Source organism: Rhagoletis pomonella, unplaced genomic scaffold, assembly GCF_013731165.1.
Source record: "Rhagoletis pomonella isolate Grant_MI unplaced genomic scaffold, Rhpom_1.0 Rhpom_scaffold_00001, whole genome shotgun sequence".
Classification (NCBI taxonomy): domain Eukaryota; kingdom Metazoa; phylum Arthropoda; class Insecta; order Diptera; family Tephritidae; genus Rhagoletis; species Rhagoletis pomonella.
The window spans coordinates 27338359-27358697 of NW_023458555.1; the positions used below are offsets into that span (position 1 = coordinate 27338359).

Here is a 20339-nt window from a genome sequence, read left to right on the forward strand (position 1 = left end):
GTTTAAGTATGCACTTTCATTTAAATTTACGGCAATCGTTAAATACGAACACTTCTATGCACAAATATCTTTTTTACAACTAGCTCCTCTTAAATTGTAATAAAATCATTTCGTAGGTCAGCTAAGTAACCACAATCTTTACTCTCTTATAAGCATTTTATGCTACAATAAAACAACTACAAAATCAACGCCACTTACCCTACGCGAATCGACTGGGAAGACAAAGTCATCAGCGGATAGCACAATTTTGTTAGGTCCTTTCGAGAGGCGCTTACGCAGCAAGTAATTCCTGAAAGTAAACCAGCATAAGTGGGATAATTAGTAAGAAAATTTGTGTACTAAAAGAGTAAAGTTAAAGCCGCAAATTATTATTTTTTTCTGCTTTAGCACGCCCTAAATAGAGAAAGCTCTTAAAAAAATACCATTAACTTGAGAGCTATGAACGAATACGAGTATTATTGCCGTTGGCGGCTGTGATGAACTGAAAATGAGATGCTCTTGTGTATTAACCTGTCATTTGCAGGCATACTGAGTGTATGCGTCTGTGTGGGGATGCATATAAAAAATAATACTACGCGCAACAACAACATCCACTCATAATAAGTTAAAATAACCGCAGTTAAAGCTGTGGAACTTTATTAATGAGCTACGCTAAAGTTTCACGCTCAACTATGTACTTTATAATAATTCAATGTGGTAGACCGACAGACCCTCTGAAGATCAGCAGCGCAGCAATAGCAGAAAATTTGTCATTAACTTGGGCGCTTTGTCTGCTTAAACTTCGCACACTACCCTCCGGGATTTCATAGCAAAACTACTCGTACTAACTACATACATACAAACCTACTTCTCTCTCTACAGCTTGTGTGACGCTGAACTTCGTGGTAGTCAAAAGTTTTGTTGTTTTCTCTTTTTTTTTCTGATGCAGATGCGTGCAATCTAATTCCTATACATAGGAATAAATACATGCAGTAGTTTGGTACTCATTACACAGAAGTTTGTTCTCATTTAGTGGTCCCCTTTATGGCGCGGGTGTCGTTAAATTGCGGCTGCTGTGCGATGATATGGTTGTTGATCAAAATGTGCTGGCAATGATACCGCAGTGCGATTCTCGCGCGAAAAAGTAGTTGCTGAATAGCGCTGAATAGAATTTTAATTGCGCTGAATTGCTGAATTAAGTCTAAATCAGGGACTTTTGTTTTAGGTTTTGAGTTCGCTGTGATTTGCGAATGAAACTTTTTGTTTGAAGACGCATTGGAAGTGCTGGAGAAAGAGCGCGGAAAATATCTATTGAAGGACATTTACATAGCTCATGGTGGCAGAAGAAATAAATTTCATTTCTTCATCGAGCTAATCGCACTGCACGACTTATTTCAGTTTTTAATATGATTACAGTTGAGTGAAGGCAAAAAAAACATTCGTTAAAAGAGGTGGAGGGAAAACTATGTATAAACAGCGCTTCACGTACACGCTGGAAACTTGGAAAGTGCTGAATACCTGAAAACCCAAATTGTAGAACTCCAAACAAATTTTTTTAGGTACAAAGCGCTCCCGGTACGCTTTATAAGCTTCCGGCACTCAATTCAGCTTATAAAACTTGTAGCTGAATAAAACAATGAGAGCCTAAAAAACGGTAAACGGTTAAGAAACTTTATGTAGAGTTCACTACCATAAGAACTAGCTTCCAGAAAAATTGCTGAATAGTTCTGAATACGTCCGAATGTAGAAGAATACTTTGAAAATTAATAAAATGATGAAATTTATGTTATTTCGTAAAATTGAACGTCTCTACAAGCTGAATTGTGTTGATTGTAGAAAACCTATTTGACTAGAAAATTACTTGACTTTTATGCACGAGTATTATGATTATTAGATACAAAACTTTTTCCAATGATTGCAATATACATTAGGGTGCATCACTCCATATATAAAAAAATAGTATTGTTTTTCACCGGATTTATTAAATCTTTTCTATATTAAGACCTCCGGTAAAATAGCTTAAATAAATATTGAGATTTACGTAAGTTAGACCTTTTTGAAAATACCGAGTTTTTATAAAAAAAATTACTTAAAAAAAATTTTTCCAAAAAATCGTCTCAAATGAAAAACAAAGGACTAAGAAGATCTGTATAAAAATGCCAAAATATTTTTAGCGAAAGTCTTAAAAATAAATTTTACAATTCCGGTGGAAGACCGAATCTTTTTTATTTTTTGGTGGTAGGGCACCTTAATGTACTTACATATTTAATGTAGAGGCGGATAAAGCAGTCGTGAGGCCCGTAATGGTATCAAACGTAAAGCACACCAAAAGCCAAAAATGATAGACAAGAGAACAGAAAATATTGAATTTGAAACAGTGCCATCTGTTTATAATTTTCCTTGGCTATCCCAGCTCAGTAGTTGCATTGGTGCCAATAGCGGTAAGAGTAGTCCTGGAGCAATTATACGCCTGCTTGAATGCTATTTTGTGGGACTTCCGTGTTAGTATGGTGGCCTAGCCTGACTGTACCAAATGATTTAGAAGTATTTCGAAGATGTGTATCTTCTAAAGTAATCTTTCTCACAAACTTGTTTTGCACGAATCTCTGCTTGAAAAATGTTGAGGTAGCTGCCCATTGGTATCCATTTGTTAAACTATATCAGCCCTAGGTGTCCCGCTTTCAGGTTTTGATCCTTCTTTACTCCTCATATGGATACCCTGTATTCCAAGAAGCTGGATCTGCAGTGGAAGGTATCCCCTATACCGCAAAAGTCCTTAGAGATTTAAAGTCTTTGAATCATTTCGAGGCCCATATGCATTAGCCGCTTATCAGAAAATTTCATTAGGACCTTCACCTGCCCGTCATGTTTCCGATTTTTAAGTCGAGAGGGTTATAATTCTCAATGCCGCTTTGGGTCCTCTTATTCCCTTAGAATGGAACAGGTTAGTGTTAAAACACTTGTGTACCTCTAGTTCAGAATGTTAAGGATCCATAGGTAACCAGTAATTTTTTTTACAGAGATACCACCTATGACTTAACCAAGGAAGCTGTCGTGGAGGCAAAATATCAAAGAGAGTGTGAAGTTTCTCTGTACTGCTATAGGTAATATGAGCAAAGAAAATACCTAGAATACCTCACAAAGATCTTCAGCAGGCTCTGACTGGTTGGAGTAAATGTCGAAAGGATTCCCTAATCCATCTATATATTTTGTCGTAGCTTCGAGGACCCGGCTCAACGGAGACAGTGGAACACTTTCTGTGTGGGTTTCCAGCAGAATATTTCAGAGTGCAGCTGCCTCTCCCCACATGACGTGCTGAAATTAATTAAAGCCGCCAAATGGCTGTAGGTTGTACGAGTAGTGGAACAAAATGGCAAAACTTACTCATTACCCATTTAAATCCAACAACTAAACAAATGTTACGATAGCAGTTTTAGCGAGTTTAATTGATGCACAGCAATGCAGTCGCTGTAGCTGAGTGGTTAGTGGTGCGTACCACCACACCAAGCGACCTCAGTTCGATCCCTGGCGCAAGCAACTTTCTGCTTTAAAAAAGATTCTCATTAAATCCATATGCTGGTCGGAAGCGGCGTAAAACTGAAGGTCCCTCCCCCTTTGTGTGGCAACATCAAGGCGCACACCACGAATCGAATGATAAGCTCGACCAAATATTATTATTATTATTATTATTATTTACAAGTAAGTACAAGATTTCCGTTAGTTATAAGACATGTTGCTCAAAGCTCTTGAAATGGCACAAATAGCTTTGTCTTCATATTCCAGGGCCTTTTTAGTTTTTGTATTGGGACTATGAATGGCAGTTTCAGTAGATTCGCTAGGTTGATAAAAAAAATGGATTGATGTTCACAGTCCGATCTTTATAACTCTCGTATGTGTGTGATTCAAGACTTTCGCCATGTCTTTTATGAGAAAATACCCGAGGCTTGTGCGCCTGCAAAATGAAGGTAGCAGCTGTTAAGGTTTTACAAACTTCGGTAAGACTACGAATTTTTGATGAAACTCAGTAAGACAATTTTTTGTCTCTGCTTTAAAATTGTCTAACGTCTCTTGTTAGCTATTCAAAAGTTTCAAATAGCGTTGAAAACTAAAAACTTTTTAATACCAAGGGAAGCTAGTTAAGTTATCCCTGAATTGTGTTACAAATGCGTTGAATAGCTGCAAGCTGCAAAACCATAACCACGAATTGCACTAAATGTGCATTTTTGTTGGCGATTAAACAGAGTTTTACTGCCAGTTTCTACACTGCCAGCGTTACTACACGTACATATGTACATATGTACATATATGTGGAAATACTCCTACATGGTGCATGCGTGTTTGCTAAACGAAGGCATCATATGCACTGGTGGCATGGTTGTGTATATGTATACGTACATACATATATATATGTACATTATGCGGCACGAAATTTAATGATTGCTTTTTTATTTTATTTTCAAAATAATAGCAGAGGGATCACGCTGTAAATATGCGCTTTGTACTTTAATTGATTCACTTAAAAATATTCGCCATTAAAGTTTATTTTGTTAGTAAGTAGTATTGCTGCTGGAAACAATATTTCATACAGCTTTGTAAATTATTGCATATTTTTTATTGTAAATTAATTTTGCATAGCTAGATTATTTTATGCTCTAGGTTAAAAATAGAGAGCCATACTTAGTACAAAAAAAAAACACTATCGTAAATATTAAAGGCTTCAGTGTGGAGATATTTATGAAGATTTATATACTTACTTAAGTACGTAGTTAAATTTGCTCAAAATAACAAAAAAAAAATATATAAGTATAACATATGGAACAAATATATTATTCTAAGTTTTATTGGTTAACCTCATAAAGGATGAAAGAAAGCCTAAAGGTGGCCCAATGCTGGAGCCGACTTTTAACGCAAAAATTAAACCATTTAGTTCGCTTAAAAAGAAAGTTTGCAAATTTTCGGTGAATTTTCGAATTAGATAGTCCTAAAATGGTACCGAACTACAACAGACGAGATGAGAATGTTATTCATACGCCATGTACTTACGTTTGATTTTAAATTTTCCATGATAAATGGTAGATCAAATATGGAACCGCCCATTTTGAATTTTCAAAATCTAATTTCAGATTCATAATGAGCGATCTTAAAAACTAGGGTTGGAAAATAATCATTTTTTTTTTAAATTTTAATCAACATAAGTGCAAAATAAAACTCAATAATAATTATTATCTCTAAGCGAAAAAATAAAAATCAAAAAAATAATTATTTCCATCGAGCGAAAAAATAAAAATCAAATAATAATTATTATTTTTAAGCGCAACAAATAAAAATCATGATATAATGATTAAATGCTGTATTAAATTATTTTACTCCCTGTTAAATACCCTTAATTGTAAGTTTTTAAGCGAATTCAATCGGTTTTGATTTTTTCGTCCGTTATACAGGGTCCGCCATATTGAATTTTTCCAATCTCGCCTCAGATTCGTAAACGCGAACTCGAAACCCTACCTACCTAACTACGAGTAACAACCTCTAAGTGAGTCCGCTAAATTTTTAAAAATTCTTAATTCATTTTGCTTGAAAAAAAATTACTTCAGATTCGCAATCAGCGACATCGGAAACTATATTATAAGTCGTGATCTAGCTTTCTGTCATTGTCATTGTCATTTGCAGAAAGAAATCGCTTCTTCGCGAAAAGAGCGTCCGTAAAGCGGTGCGATAATACAAAACCATTTCCATGAATTTTCTCTTTGCGGTATAAATACATGCTGCGCTTCGATTAAAGGCGTTGGGTTGAATAATCCCGAACATTAATGGCAAATATTTAAACTTAATTAAATTGAAAATTTCTCAGAACTATGCCGCAACGGGTCATTGCACTGCTCAAAGTTACCAAAGAAAAATTTAATTTTTATTCTAAGAAATGCATTACGATTTGTAGCGCAAGTAATGCATTACCTACCAGCGACTGTATTTAGAGAATTTTCGAATATTTCCTTTTTGGTTGTTGTTGTTTCCGACATAATACATCAATTTTCGAATAGTTAGATATTATAGCTGGCTTGAATTTAGCGTGAAATTGGCACCACCATTGTATAATTTTGGCAAGAAGCACTCAAGAGATACAAGTTAAGTAGATAAATCTGTGCGTGCTGTCGAAAAATCAATATGGCGCTTAAAGCGTTACTAATTATAATTGAAACGAAAGTGCCAAATCAGCTTAAATACATATTTACGAATAGGCACTTATAAGGCAGGCAGTTAAAAGTACGTAAAAATAAAGTTTTCCTTCAAACTTTGCCAAGTTGGCCAAATAAGTGTGAGAGCACAGCAACATGCCTGGCATGAGCAAGAAAGCGCTTAGCTGTGAGAAGTAACTCAACTTCTTATAAAAAATGCGTATGTATGTATGTCCAACTTTGCAAGACGCAAGCGAGCTTGTGGGAAAATCCATACATATGTACCTACATACATTTATTTCTCTGTAAAGGAGAGTTGATGTCGATGGGACGGCGATGCCTATCAGTTACTCTTTTCAAAAATACTTTATTCGTGTGTTGCCCTTGGCTAGGCACTTGCCACTTACGCCTCTCCAATACAGTGCATTGGCTGACTGCTCATTAGATTAATTAGTCAGACATCGATAACATAAAAGTGTATTTATTCGCACGAGTAATAATATATTTAATTGTTGGTAGTTCGATTTAATTTACTAGTCTTTTAATGAGGCGCAATTTATGGTGGTGAATTCGTGGTTAATCAAGTGGCATAATGAATTGCAGTGTAAAACATCTGCATTATTTTCAAACACTTGACATAAGTAGAGCTGATTAAACATAGTTGATAAATTACCGAGCAGAATATTTTTTTTTTGGGAGAAGGAGCTGAAATGCGCTGAATAAAATATAAATGCTGTATTAACAACGAATTTGCTGTCAAAAGCAAGCTGAATGAGAAATATATTTAAAGTCATAGCGCGAAAAGCATTCAGCAGGTGAAAAGATTTAAATAAAATTGAGCTGAATTACGCTTAATGATATATAAATGGATAAATTTATATGAATTTATTGCTCTCTGCTAACTCAGTTGAAATTATCTCACAAGTAAGTGTGCTGAATAGATTTCGCTGGTGAAAAACTGAAATAAAACTATGCTGAATTACGCTGAATAATATATAAATGCTTAAGCTTTTATGAATTTGCTGCTCACTGCTAGCTGAATTGAAATTTTCTTAAAAATAAATGTGCAGAGTACAATCCGTTGAATAATAAATGCTTAAATTTATATGAATTTAATGCTTACGGCTACTTAATTTCAAACTATCCTAAAAGTAAAAGTGCTGAATATATTTCGGCGGTGGAAAAAAAAAATTAAAAAATAATAATAATTTGCTGATTATTGCTAGCTGAATTGAAATTATCTTGCAATTAATTATACTGAACACATTAAAATGGTGAAAAAGGGCTAAAAATGAGCTGACTTACGCCAAATAATATACAAATGCTTAAATCAATGTGAATTTACTGCTTACTGCTAGCTGAATTGCAATTATCCTAAAAGTAAATGCTCTGAATACATTCTGCTGGTGGAAAACTTTAAATAAATATCATCTGAATACGCTGAACAATATATAAATACTTAAATTAATTAGAACTTACAGCTTACTGCTAGCTTAATTGAAATTGTACTACAGGTAAATGTGCTTAAAACATTCAAATGCTGAAAATGGCAATAAAAATGAGCTGAATTTGCTGAATAATATATAAATATTTAAATTAATGTGAACTTTGTGCTAGCTGATGTAAATTTACTCACAAGTAACTGTGCTGAATACATTCCGCTGGTGATAAAAATGAAATAAAAACGAGCTGAATAATATATGAGTACTTAAATAAATATGAATTTGCCACCTACTGCTGGCTTAACTGAAACTATCCTACAAGTAAATTTGCTGAATACATCCCGTTGGTGCAAGAGTTAAATAAAAATGAATGGTGTTTTTAATTATAGTTTTTATATCTTTTTGTATGATGAATTCAGCCTGAAAAAGGCATTTAAGTTAATATTTGAACGCTGTTGAAGTACGCTGAATACAAGCTTAGTGCTGCTACCTATTTATCTATTTACGTTGTTAAAATTATGAAAGCAAAATTTAGCTGAATGGCTGAATGCATTCACGAATACTGATTTAAATAAAAAAATGGATGATTTAAAAAAAACTTGGTTTTCGCCTTGTCGCTACAATGCGTTATATTAAAAGCTAAGTTGAACTTATTACCGAACATATTTAGTTCTATTGCTCGCCAACGACAAATGTGTACTTTTTGCATATTCAGCAAGCATGGTTTATCAAATATATCTTGATACCATCTCACCCTTTCAATTGCTGAATGAACTATTCTAATAAATTCTCTATACCAATCCTACAACTTTTTTGGTTTTCACTATCTTATTAGCAAATTTACATACAAAATTTGCTGAATAAAAGCTGAATTGTGTGAAGTAGGTCTAGGTTACACTAAACATTACTTTGCTGGGTATGCAGCAAATAGAAAATCAACTCCCCATAACGAGTAGCTGCTGAATTAAGCTGAATTGCCAAAAAACGGCATTTACTCTCACAATTCACTGCTTTATGACTGTAAATACTATATAATTTAGTGCTGAATTCAGCTGAATAGCATAAAACTTTACTAAAATCAAATTTCTTATCACATAAGTTGTAGCCATTTTTTAGTTGTCATTCATTAAACTCACTCTATAGTTAGTACTTACCTCATTGCAATGCCCGCCGCTACGCTCGCCGCCACAATGATCAACAGCAATCCAATGCAAATGGCCACAATTGTCCAGCAGATAGCGCCACATTGCCAAAGCTGTGCTGTGCTCACCAGCAACCACTCGTCGTAGCCCGGCTGAATGGAATGTGTAATATAAGTGTTTAAATTGATTTCATGTTGCTCCAAAATCAACAATGGGCGCCATTTGATAGAATCAGTTGACGCTGTCGACCTCACATCCGCTGATGCTGAATTGGCGACAACATTGACACGACCATTGAAGTCAATTGTTGCTGTACTCGCGCTCTCCACATTGCTAGTATTAGCACCGTCGTTGCTTTTGTTGTAACCATTGTTGTTGTTGCCAGTCGCACTATCGCGCACCACATCCAACACAATAAAATCGTATTTAGGCATTTTCGCATTGACATTCCCGGTTTTTGTCGCGCTGCCACTGCCGCTGCCGCTGGCATTTCCGTTTCCATTTTGCTTTTGTTGCTGTGTGGCTTGTTCGCTTATCGGTTTTGTTGTTTTTGGAATTTGTTTCGACGCAGTTGCTTCTAGCTGTTGCCGCACATTGGTAATTATGAAATCGTAAAAATGAAAAAAGTCAATAAAATTCCGCAAACTTGCAATGCGCGCTTGCTCTGCGCTCGTATATCCGGTGACCGGATGTATGTGGCAAAGTTGCTTCAGCAATGTCCGTAACTGTTGCAGCAGCGTGCCATTGCGCTTGATATTGTGTTTGCGTAGCTTGTACATAAAATCGACGCAATGTCGCGTCACATTCTCGATATTCGGACAAATCTCAACAAAGTTGAGGCCACTCAGCTGTGGGCATTCATCGAAGGCAGCCAAAGTGTCACGCGTCGGGCGCACTGTTGTGGTGCTGGTTGTTGCTTTATCACTACTACTGCCATCTATCGTCTCAGCGGCCATAGCATCTTCATGCTCCTGCAAGGCGCGCGTCACTGAGCTATCCAAGTGTATGGGCCAGTTTATCGCGGCTGCTTCGGTGACCCCAACACCCAGCTTGCCTTCACTGCTCATCGCCTTCCAACGTCGTATTTGCCGGAAATTCTGCACCAACCCAATGCCATTATCTTCGAAGGCAAGCTTCAGAAAGTGACGGTACTTATCGCTCAGCACAGTGAGCAACAAGAGGTTGGACATCAGTTCAGAGCTGGCATTAATGCGCGCCAAATTTTTGTAGAAATTATTCTCCGCATTGAAGGAGGTGGCCACCACATCGATGAGCAGCACTTTGGTGTGGCGTAGGCCGACCAGCTGCGTCAGCAAATGCAAGGTGCTGGCATCGTTCATGTCCGCTGTGATGATGATGGCTGTCGCAGAGACGTAGGAGAAAAGTTGATGGGTAAGGCGCGCGCAATTTGAATAGAAAATAGAGAGATAAAGATGAAAAATATAAATTTTTTAAATTTCTAATTAGATAACAGAGGTCAAGTTTTGTGTGCTTTTAATAAATTTATGCTGCTTTTTGGAACATGTCTTATGTATCTCAAAAGTAGAGCTAATTCTTTTGTAGCCACGAAGATATTAATCCCAAAACAGTTTAATGAATTCCTAGGTTTTTAAATTCTGGCTTAAATAGCGAGCTTTCGTGGTTTTTGTATAAGAATGTAAAACACAAGAGAGCTTAATATTACAGATATAAAATATAAGGCGCAAAAATAGAGTAAGAACTGTGCTGAATAAAATAAGAATGTATACATATACCTCAATAGGAGTGCTCTTTTTTCTTAAATATGAGCTTTTGTTTTTAAAATAACAGTTGTTTTGAGAAAAGTATATCGACGGCTTATATTCAATACCCTCTATCTGCACTTTTCACAAAAATGAGATTCTGATAAAAAAATCCATCTAAGACTTAACTGTCAACGGTGAAATTAATGCTGACCTTGTACAATGCTTGACTGAAGAACTTACTATTAAATTGCAAAGTCAGAATTAACATCAGTGATGATAGGTAAGTCCCAGATGGGTTCTAACATCACAAAGTAGTTGTCGTGAAAATCGCACATAGAGGGTATCGATATTCTTATTTACCGAATTTCTTTCAATGTATTTTCGGGATGCAGTTGACCGTGTTTATTCACAAAAGTGGATAGTGGTACAAATGTCGATATTAAATACTGTCATATATAGGAGCAAACTAACTATTTTTCGTGGGAATTGCGATCCGAAAAAAATGTTAAATGTTTTTCCCTGTTTTGAAAGAAAAATTATTGATATCACTTCCCTGTGTACAAATCTAGGGTTCAATATAATGGACGCTGAATAACGTCAAAACTAAGCTTTTGATTGTATTTTTGAAATAAATGACCAAAAATTAGCCGGTAAACAAATTTTCAGATTTTTAGCTTTGGCAGGTAATTTTTTGTACTGAGAGCGTTAAGAGTACACTTAGGCTATAGATAGCATGCCGATTGTATTACCACAGTTTGACACCGCTCAATTATTCGCCCTATGTTGAACCACTTCGTATCGCTGAAAAACTTTATCAGGCAACTTACGTCAGTATTCGAAACTTCCCTAAGTTCGGCCAAGAACCGTGAATCCGCAGCCGACGCAGCCTGCTTCTACACAGTGCAGGGCATTTACACAGGAGATTCAAGACTGTTTTCTCCTCTTCGTAGTCCTTATAGCTTCTGCAACATCTTAGGAAAGGCAAGCCGAGCCTTTCTGCATGCTTACCTATTAGACAGTGCCCGGTTAGAGCCCCTACAACGTTAGATATACCCTCTCTTCTAAGAGAGCATACCCCTCGTGACCGCTTCTGATCCCAATTAGGACACATCTGCCAGGAAATTCGAAAAGTCGTAATTTTACTCCATCTTTCTTCAGCTTGTTTGTATAAAAATTCACTAAGTAGCAGCTTGCAAGTGTCAAAATGCATACCAATGCGTTCTTTACCAGGAAGAATCTGCTTGGTCGTGCCTTGCCTTGCAAGTTCATCTGCCATGCAGTTTCCCTCTACTATGTCCCTATGACCAGGCACCTAAGTGAGGTGGAGTTGTTCTGAGCGCTCCGCTTATGCAGATCATACTCGACATGTGCACTTATGCCCCAGCGGGTGGACCACTTAGATACACGCCAAAGCATTCGCTGCATCGGCTCACATAGCGTTTGCAGAAAATTTCCACTGAAAGCGATCGCAATGTTATCGGTGTGTGCAACGACTTTTTCTCCCCCCCCACCCCTTTCGTTCTACGCAAAAGCGTGCTGATGGTCAGGGCCCACAAAAGTGGGGAGAGAACCTCCCTGGGGCGTACCCATCGTCACAAGCGTCGACATTTCGCACGCGCCTGTAATAGCCTCCGGAAGTACGTTGTTCAACGCGCCTTCAATATCCAAGAAAGCAACGAGACAGAGGTTCTTAACGCTAAGGAGCTTCTCGATATAAGCGACCAAGCGCGGTCTCTGTAGATTAACCTTTTCGGTACGCATATTGGTCAACAGACAGTAGACGACTGTCGATGATGTCAGAACAATCCCTTGAAGTGTCTTAAACACAAAGGAGGAACGGCTGATGGGCCTATGGTCCTTGGGTTAATAGGTGAGGCCTATTCGCCAACAGGCTTGAAACAGGCTTTGTAAATACATAAAAGCTACTTCGCATGCACATCCAGTGTCTTAGTTAGTTGTGCAGGTATTATCCCGTCCGGTCCTGCAGTTTTATGTGGTTTTGGCATTAATATAGTGGTATTTTACGGGAATTCTTTTATTGACGTGAACTAAAACTTCTAAACAACACCACTCACAAATGTAAAAATTGTGTGAGCGCTGCTTTAGTTAAAAATGTTTTGAAACCAAAATTCTTTTATTTTGATGTTATTAAAAAAAATATCCTCTTTAGTCGAATACACTGCCGTAAAATTTATGTATATATATATTCATGATGGTATACATTTATAAATTGTTGTGCTATACTCGTACATATATTTATTTTATTTTTCGAATATCGTACACACATACTATAGTTACTCTCGAATTTTTGATACATATTTCCATATTATAGTAGTTCAAATTCACTATACATACCTTTACCAATTTTGTCCTGTGCATGCAGATCACGTATATCCTCGCCAATTTCAATTTTATACGGTATACGCAAGTTCGCTGCTATGGCAAGTGGCATGCCCCAATTTTCATCTGCAACATCAAGCAAGAGAAAATATATATAGTTTCGTGAGACAAAAGGCATAAAATGTTGTATAGTATGTGTGTGTAGAAAATCAAATTTATTTGGCTGTATATTGTACGAGGAGGCTCTTGCACAAACATCCTTGTTGTAATAGTTGCAAAGGCGCTATGGAATTTTGTTAAATTTGAATAGCAGAGGCCCAGTTTTAATAAAGGGTGGGTTCATGTGGATACAGATAAAAGGAGAAGAAAAGTTTTTGGGGTAATGGGTATAGCAATTAAAATTAGTTTATAGTAGAGTAATGTATGATCAAGGAAATATTGAGTAGATTCAAGTAAAAATACGTAGTATGTAGTTATTTAAAAAGCATACATTTTGGGATCACCTTAAGTTTTTGTAAATTGTGCAACTCTCCTCTCGGTAAGCTTAATTACTCATGGCTTGTATATCTGGAGGCCTACAAAATAAGTGCCGTAGCCTAGCTTAATCTACACTTATAAGTAGATTAAGCTAGGTTAAGATGATGTGTATCGAGAGTTTTATATATTCACTTGCAGGGATACATAGTCTTTTCTATCTACATAGATCCCTACCTCTATACTGTTCGTTCTAATTACATTTATGTTATTCTGTTTTCTTTGATCTGTATACTTTATCGATAACAAAACCGATAAAAATATCGATAACCAAATGGATTAAAATATCGATAACAATATCTATAACAAACCCGATAACAAGTTCGATAAAAATATCGATAACAAAATCGATAAAAAAATCTATAAAAAATATCGATAACAAAATCAGAACAAATATCGTTAACAAAATCGATAAAAGTTTAGATAAGAAAATCAATAAAAGTATCTGTAACAATATCGATAACAAAATCGATAAAAATATCGATAGAAAAATCGATAGCAATGTCAGTAAAAATATCGATTAAAAAATCGACAACAAAATCCATAAAAATATCGTTAACAAAATCGATAAAAAATATCGACCAATCATTTCCGTGTGCAATTTTCGTGCGCAATTTCCGTGTGCATTTTCCGTTGAATTTGCCAATTTATTCCCAACCAACCAACCGCCGCTAAAGAAGTTTCACTTCGCATAGGAATAATAATCAAAACATTGATCGGCTCAACCACTTGCTAAACAAAAATGAACTTCACTAGAACCAGAAGTTCCCTCTCTGCTATCTCTGCCTGTCTGGTAAAGAAGCGTGGTCCTAGGTATTTGAGTCGCTTCGATTGCACACCCGGATATCGACACAGAAATAAGTCTAATAACTTCTTTTCATTCCCATCGCGGCAGATTCTGCAGAGAAAACTTGTTAATGTTCGCCAAAGTTAGAGCACCGGTGAAACAGCACTTATTTATTGAGTTTCCAAATGACTTAGATACCTCACTATGGCTTGCAAGAAATTCATAATGTGTATCTTACACATATTCATACATTTTCCGCAAATGATTCCTAAATGGTAGTTGTAAAGAGCTGCCTGCCTCTCTGGCTTGTATTTCCGATAAACGATCTGTGTAAATGTACCATCGGCCATTGGAAGACATACGCCCCATAATTCTCTCTGAAACCATATAGCTATCCATAAATTTAATAGTTAGGCGTAATGTAGTCAGTGCTGGATTCTAAGTCAGCTTTTTACCCCTCTTTTTTATCTCCCAGTATCACCGGGTACTCAGTGTTGTGGGCTTCCTTTATCTGATGCTAATTTTTGCTGTCATACCACAACCAAAAATGTGGAGTGCATCCACAAAAAAAAAATATTTATGTTCATGAGAAACTATACAGCTCATGTTGTGTAACCTTCAGCTGATGTTCAGCAAAAATGCCTGAGTTCGAGTGAAAAAAATCTGTTCAAATTTATAATCACGGATTAAAAACAGCAACAAAATAGTTTGCGATCTATGTCTATCTTTCTTGACATTTTTGCTTTGAATGGAATGATACATATGTACAAACTTGATGGAGGCATTGAAGACTCTTAAGGAAGGACTAAGTGGCCACATAAGTTATAAAACTGTAGCTTTGGTTAGAGAGCTCCCCTGATTGGCCAGATGGCCAGAAATGCCTAATAATTTTTCATTACCAGACTACACTGAGGGTAGCAAATGCCCCATGTCCAACATCGAACTGGAAGTTGTCAAGAAGAACTCCTAATATATCTTAACAACTTCTCATGAATACCCTATCCTGCCAGCTTAAGCCAAACAGTTTTCTGTGGTATTTCTGTAACCTAATGTCTTAATAAGCTTAAAAGCAAAAAATCTTTAATGATTTAGAGGGCAGTGAAGCATTCGTACCGATTTTGGAAGGACTATTTTCTTAGACAAATACTAAACAGATGCAAAAGCCGAAACTTAAGGATAATTTATTTATTCAAAGGATTTGTGTCCCTTTGGTAATTTTTTTTTCAGCCAGAAAGAAGTCCTTGCTTCTTAAAGCTTTGCAAAATAGCTATAAACTATAAGTCTAGCAATTAAGTATGATGTTGTTGTTGTTGAAAATAGAACCAGAGAGGGATACCTTCCATTAAAATTGGTTTACTAGAGAAATAATAATCATATTTGACAAGAGAGCCCAGCGATTGCCAAGCTCATGCGTTCTCTACCCCTTTTACCATAGATCGCTGTACAGGATCAAGCTCAGACGAGAAAATTTTCGGTCAGAAAGCACACTTCTGCCTGGAAAACTTTTATAAAATCGCGCAGAATTATTGACTTTCGTAATACCAGGGATTAAGGGAAAAAGCACCCAACTCTGCCTTTAATTTTGGAGCCAGCGCTGTATATTTAGACCATGCATCCAGGCGGAGAAATCAAATTGTCCATCTCAGTCGGCTATCGACAGGAAAATAACGCCAAAAAGCCTGTGAAATTCTACTTGACGTCGTATGTAATCGGAAGCAAGTCTCATCTTAGGCAACAATCGAGAAATTATTTTGTCATGCCGTTCTTCCTTTCCATATACCCTGTTTTCTGGGTCTTATAGCAGACACTGATGCGGTGTGCATGGTGTGATGGTACATATATATGCATCCTTGGGGCAAGTTCCTGTAGTCCAGATGTATACGGCGCTCTGAACCCTGCCTGGCTTTACATGATTAAGCTTATTCCGCAGGACTTTTCACCATTCCAGGTAACTGTAGCATAAAAGCATTGTATACATAAAGAGTACAGTTTTTGCATTCAGATCCCATTACTTCCTGCTAGCAGGATTAACAGGCAATGCTTGATTTCTTTGACTTTTCTTCTCTATTTATTTTCCAACTTAGCTTAGGATCCAGTATGAGCCCAGTTACTGCGTTCGTTAGTGAATAATTGTACTCGGAATATGGTTTTAAGCGAGACGATATGTAACAGCAGTTGACTTGGTGCCACCGAGCTAAACAGCCAATGTATGTATGATGCAGAATTTGCCTCGCAGACATAACAGCATTCTTGATTAAATTATTTTTGCGTCTTAGCGAAATTCTCGTTAAGCGCTACACTACTATCATACGCAATGCAGGCAGGCTTATAATTGCTAACGTACATACCTGTTTGCACAACAATTTTGACTTACAAAATTCACGCACAAACTAACTGCATATGCGCATATGTATGTATGTATGTACATATGTGCAACAGATGTTTGCTATACGTTGTAAATGGAATTCATGCGGTTGGTTACTCATACGCCTCGTAGGCGTACACACAGCTCAAGCATCAGCTGCCTTCCTGCATAAGCGGTAATGTAACAATTTGCTAAATTGCAAAACATAACTAAATTATAGCTTAATTTTCACATTTTCTTGATTAGCAAGCAAAGTGGAAATATGTTTGCCAAAGCTGTTATATGTACATAAGTGCCAAGGTTGAACGACGAATGGCGAAGGGCGTTAGTAGTACACTTGTATAAACTTATGTATGTGCAAAGAATCTTTGAAGACTGATGTGATGCGAATTTCGGCAATGCAAATTTTCCTCGCTCAAAAAATTCATGGAATAAGTAATATATATTTTTGTGGGTTTAGGGTCCTATAGTTAGAAGGGTACAAATTCTATGTGCTTCAGTCTACATAATAGTAGAAGAAAACCATTATAACTGAATCTACATAAAAAATAAAATTATTATGAAAAGTAAAGCGTAAAAAATTAACCAAAAGTTTACCTGATTTTTTTTTTTTTTACCGAAAATAAGCGACAATTTTACCGTTTCATCTTTTAAGGCATTGATAAATAAATTTAGTTGTAATTATCCGGATTTTTGTGGCGGGATTTTGGGATCATATTGGAATTATTCTTGACATCGGTTTCGAAATTTTCGGGATTAAATATGCTTTTATTTTTCGAATTTTTTTGGTATTTTTACGGATTTTTTTGTTGAGTTTTTCGGGATAATTTTATATATGTTTTTTTTTAATTTTTCGGAGTTTTTGCGATTTTCAGTATTTTTATTTAATTATTTATTTAAGTCTATGAATTTCAATCCTTACAGACTATTTACAAAAGTAACTTAGTACAGACTATTAATATACATTTTTCCGGATACTTAATGATTTTTTTTGCAACTTTTCGGGACTCTCCTTATATGTAGGTATTTTCGAGATTTGTTCCGAATTTTTCGCAGAACTCAAAAAGTTTTTATTTTTCGGAATATTTTACGGGCTTTTCAAAAGCTTTCAGAAATTTGTAGGTCTAAAAGCGCATTTAAATTCTAACTGGAATGCCTAAATAATAAGAAGAGAAAATATACGATTACAATGCTAAAATAGTTGGGAAATTTCGAATTCTTTCGAATTGAATTCTTTTTCTTGAAAAATAAATTAAGTTTCGATATTCTTACATTTTTTTTTCGGGATTACTAGTATTTTTATATCCGAGATTTAAGCCAGCTTTCCGGATTTTTTTAGATTTTTCTGGGACTTTTTGAGATTTTTCCTAAATTTTATGATTTTCGGTAGTATCGCAATTTGTATTGAATTCTTTTCGAAACTCTTCGTGTTTTTATTTCTTGGAATACTTTTCGGATTTTACCGAATTATTCCCGACATTTTTCGGGTGCTTTCAGGAACTTCCAGTTCAAAAGCACTTTTAAACCTTAACTTATTCAAGTCAAATAAATAATAAAAAGTTAAAATGCATGATTATAACTATTAAAAGAATTTTAAATTTTTGCTTTGGAAAATAAATAAAGCTACGGTATTTTGACTTCTTCGGGATATTTGGGATTTTGCAGAATTCTTTGTGGGACTTTTCGAAAGCTTTCGGGAACTTTTTCTGCATTGAAAAAAATAAATTACTATTGTTCAGCTTTGTTTGCTTAACAAATAAAATTCAAAAGATTACTTAAATCGTTTGTTTTGCATTAAAAAAAAAAACGCATCCTCAATACGATATCTGCAATAGAGTGCAGAGTGGTAGGGTAGCGAAATTCCTTCACAAACAGGAAAGGAGCGATCTACGACCGCTGATAGGACTGACAATGGGACATAATCCTTTAGGACGATATATGGTCACCATAGGATCAACGATCCAATAGGTACATTTTGTTTGGAGGAATAGGATAGCACATAACATTTCTCTGCCACTCTCGGGCTTTCGATAGACTTCGATGCTACATTTTTGGGTCGATAATTACATTTCCTTTCCGTCAGAAAAGTACTAAGATTCTTAAATTAGTATGGTAAGATTGCAGAAGAGTAATAAATTCCTACTCCAGCTATACGTATACATCCCTATCCTATATATACTTACCAGACTTTAAGTACAATGGGAAATATTGCATGAGAGCTGGGAAAAATTGTTTTTTATGTTATGTTATGCTGCGATATATTTTGTTAAGTTTTTATGTTGCGTTGTGTAATGTTATGTTTTGTTAGCGTATGTTATGTTATGTTATGTTCTTGAACGCGTTTCAGCTCAACTCACTTCAAATCATCTCAACTCCCCTCATCTCACCTCAACTAACCTCACATCAACTCCTCCAAGTTCACCTCACCTCACCTCATCTCACTTCATCCCAACTCAATTCACCTCACCTCACTTTAAATCGCCTCAACCCACCTTATATTACCTAAACTCATCTCGCCTTAGCTCAAGTCACTTTAACTCACCGTAACACATGATCTCACTTCACTTCAATTCTCTGCAATTCATCTCAACTCAACTCGACTCAACTCAATTCAGTTCAACAGCCGGATTCCTCCAATATTGCTATCGCTAATTTTGATAGCCGAAAATCTCCAAAAGAATAGCAGGCGCCCCTAACAACACGCAACATCTCGTTGCATATTCACCACACTGCCAGATTTGGCTGATTACGCATTGCATGTGTTACTCTTCCATTCTGTATACTTTCAGGCCCACTTCTTTTCATTTAGAGAATTCTAGCAACGAAAATTTAGAGTAGCGATTGTCAGAATCCCATTGCAGTTCAATTCATCTCAACTGCCCTTAATTTTAGTGATGGAATTTCAACTGCTGGACTAAAACTAATATACATAAATGCATATAGCCGTAGAAGCTAATGTGCCCCGCTTGAAATACGTTAACCAAGCTAAATTTACCCTGAAACCAAACGTGTAAATCTTACACACACTTGCACTGTAGTAATGCGTACATGCGTGCACAAGCAAACGAAAATGCGTGAATTCCAATTGCATTGCTAGTTAGATATAAGGGGTATTCACGATCCCATACATACTGTCTAGCATGGTGTATAGATAGCACAAAAGCAAGATTGGCTAATTTTGTTGTTTTTTGAAGACATGAAAAAACAACAATTATGCTATCTAGTATGTACCATACTAGACAGTATGCACCGGATCGTGAATACCCCTATACATTACTACATATATTTGTGCACATTTGCAAGTGACATTACTGATATATAACACCAATGTATGTAGGAGTATGTGTGCAGCATTACTACAACCACAAAACTGACATTAGCTTAGAGTCAGTGGCTGCTGGAGCAACAAAAATTTTTTGCATAACTAGTGAACGTAACTACGTGCAACATGTAGCAAATAACAAGCGAGAGTGTTAGCGATGCAAAAAATCTACATATATACACACCTTAATACTGAGTTTGCTTTTGCTTTTATTTAAGATGCCAGGTGTTCTTGCTAAGTACTTAGTACTGGCAGCGATATAACTTTTTTCTCACAGAACATTGCAATGTTTTCACCTAATTAGCTATAGACATACTGCATCGTTTGTAGTTGTGAATTTGTGTTTCCTTGATTATTCGGAGCTACATATACACACATACGCGTATAGATATATGTATGCATGCATGTATGTACATATGAATGTTTCTTAGAGTTGCCATCTTAAGCGCCTGAGGGTTACATGACACCTACTGACGCTAATTAAAGATAATTGTTATGTGTGCAGATGCAGCTTATAGCCCGCAACGC

At 36.2% G+C, this 20339-nt stretch overlaps 1 protein-coding gene across 1 annotated transcript in view; it reads right to left on the reverse strand.

Annotated features, from left to right (window-relative positions):
- LOC118742822 overlaps nt 1-20339 on the reverse strand; it is a 46343-nt gene that overhangs the window by 11624 nt on the left and 14380 nt on the right. Inside the window, exons 3-5 of the mRNA XM_036475244.1 lie at nt 12819-12929; nt 8752-10099; nt 199-289 (exon numbers count right to left, since the gene is read on the reverse strand). Of these exons, the coding sequence (XP_036331137.1) occupies nt 199-289; nt 8752-10099; nt 12819-12929 (1550 nt within the window). The remainder of the gene's footprint in view (nt 1-198; nt 290-8751; nt 10100-12818; nt 12930-20339) is intronic.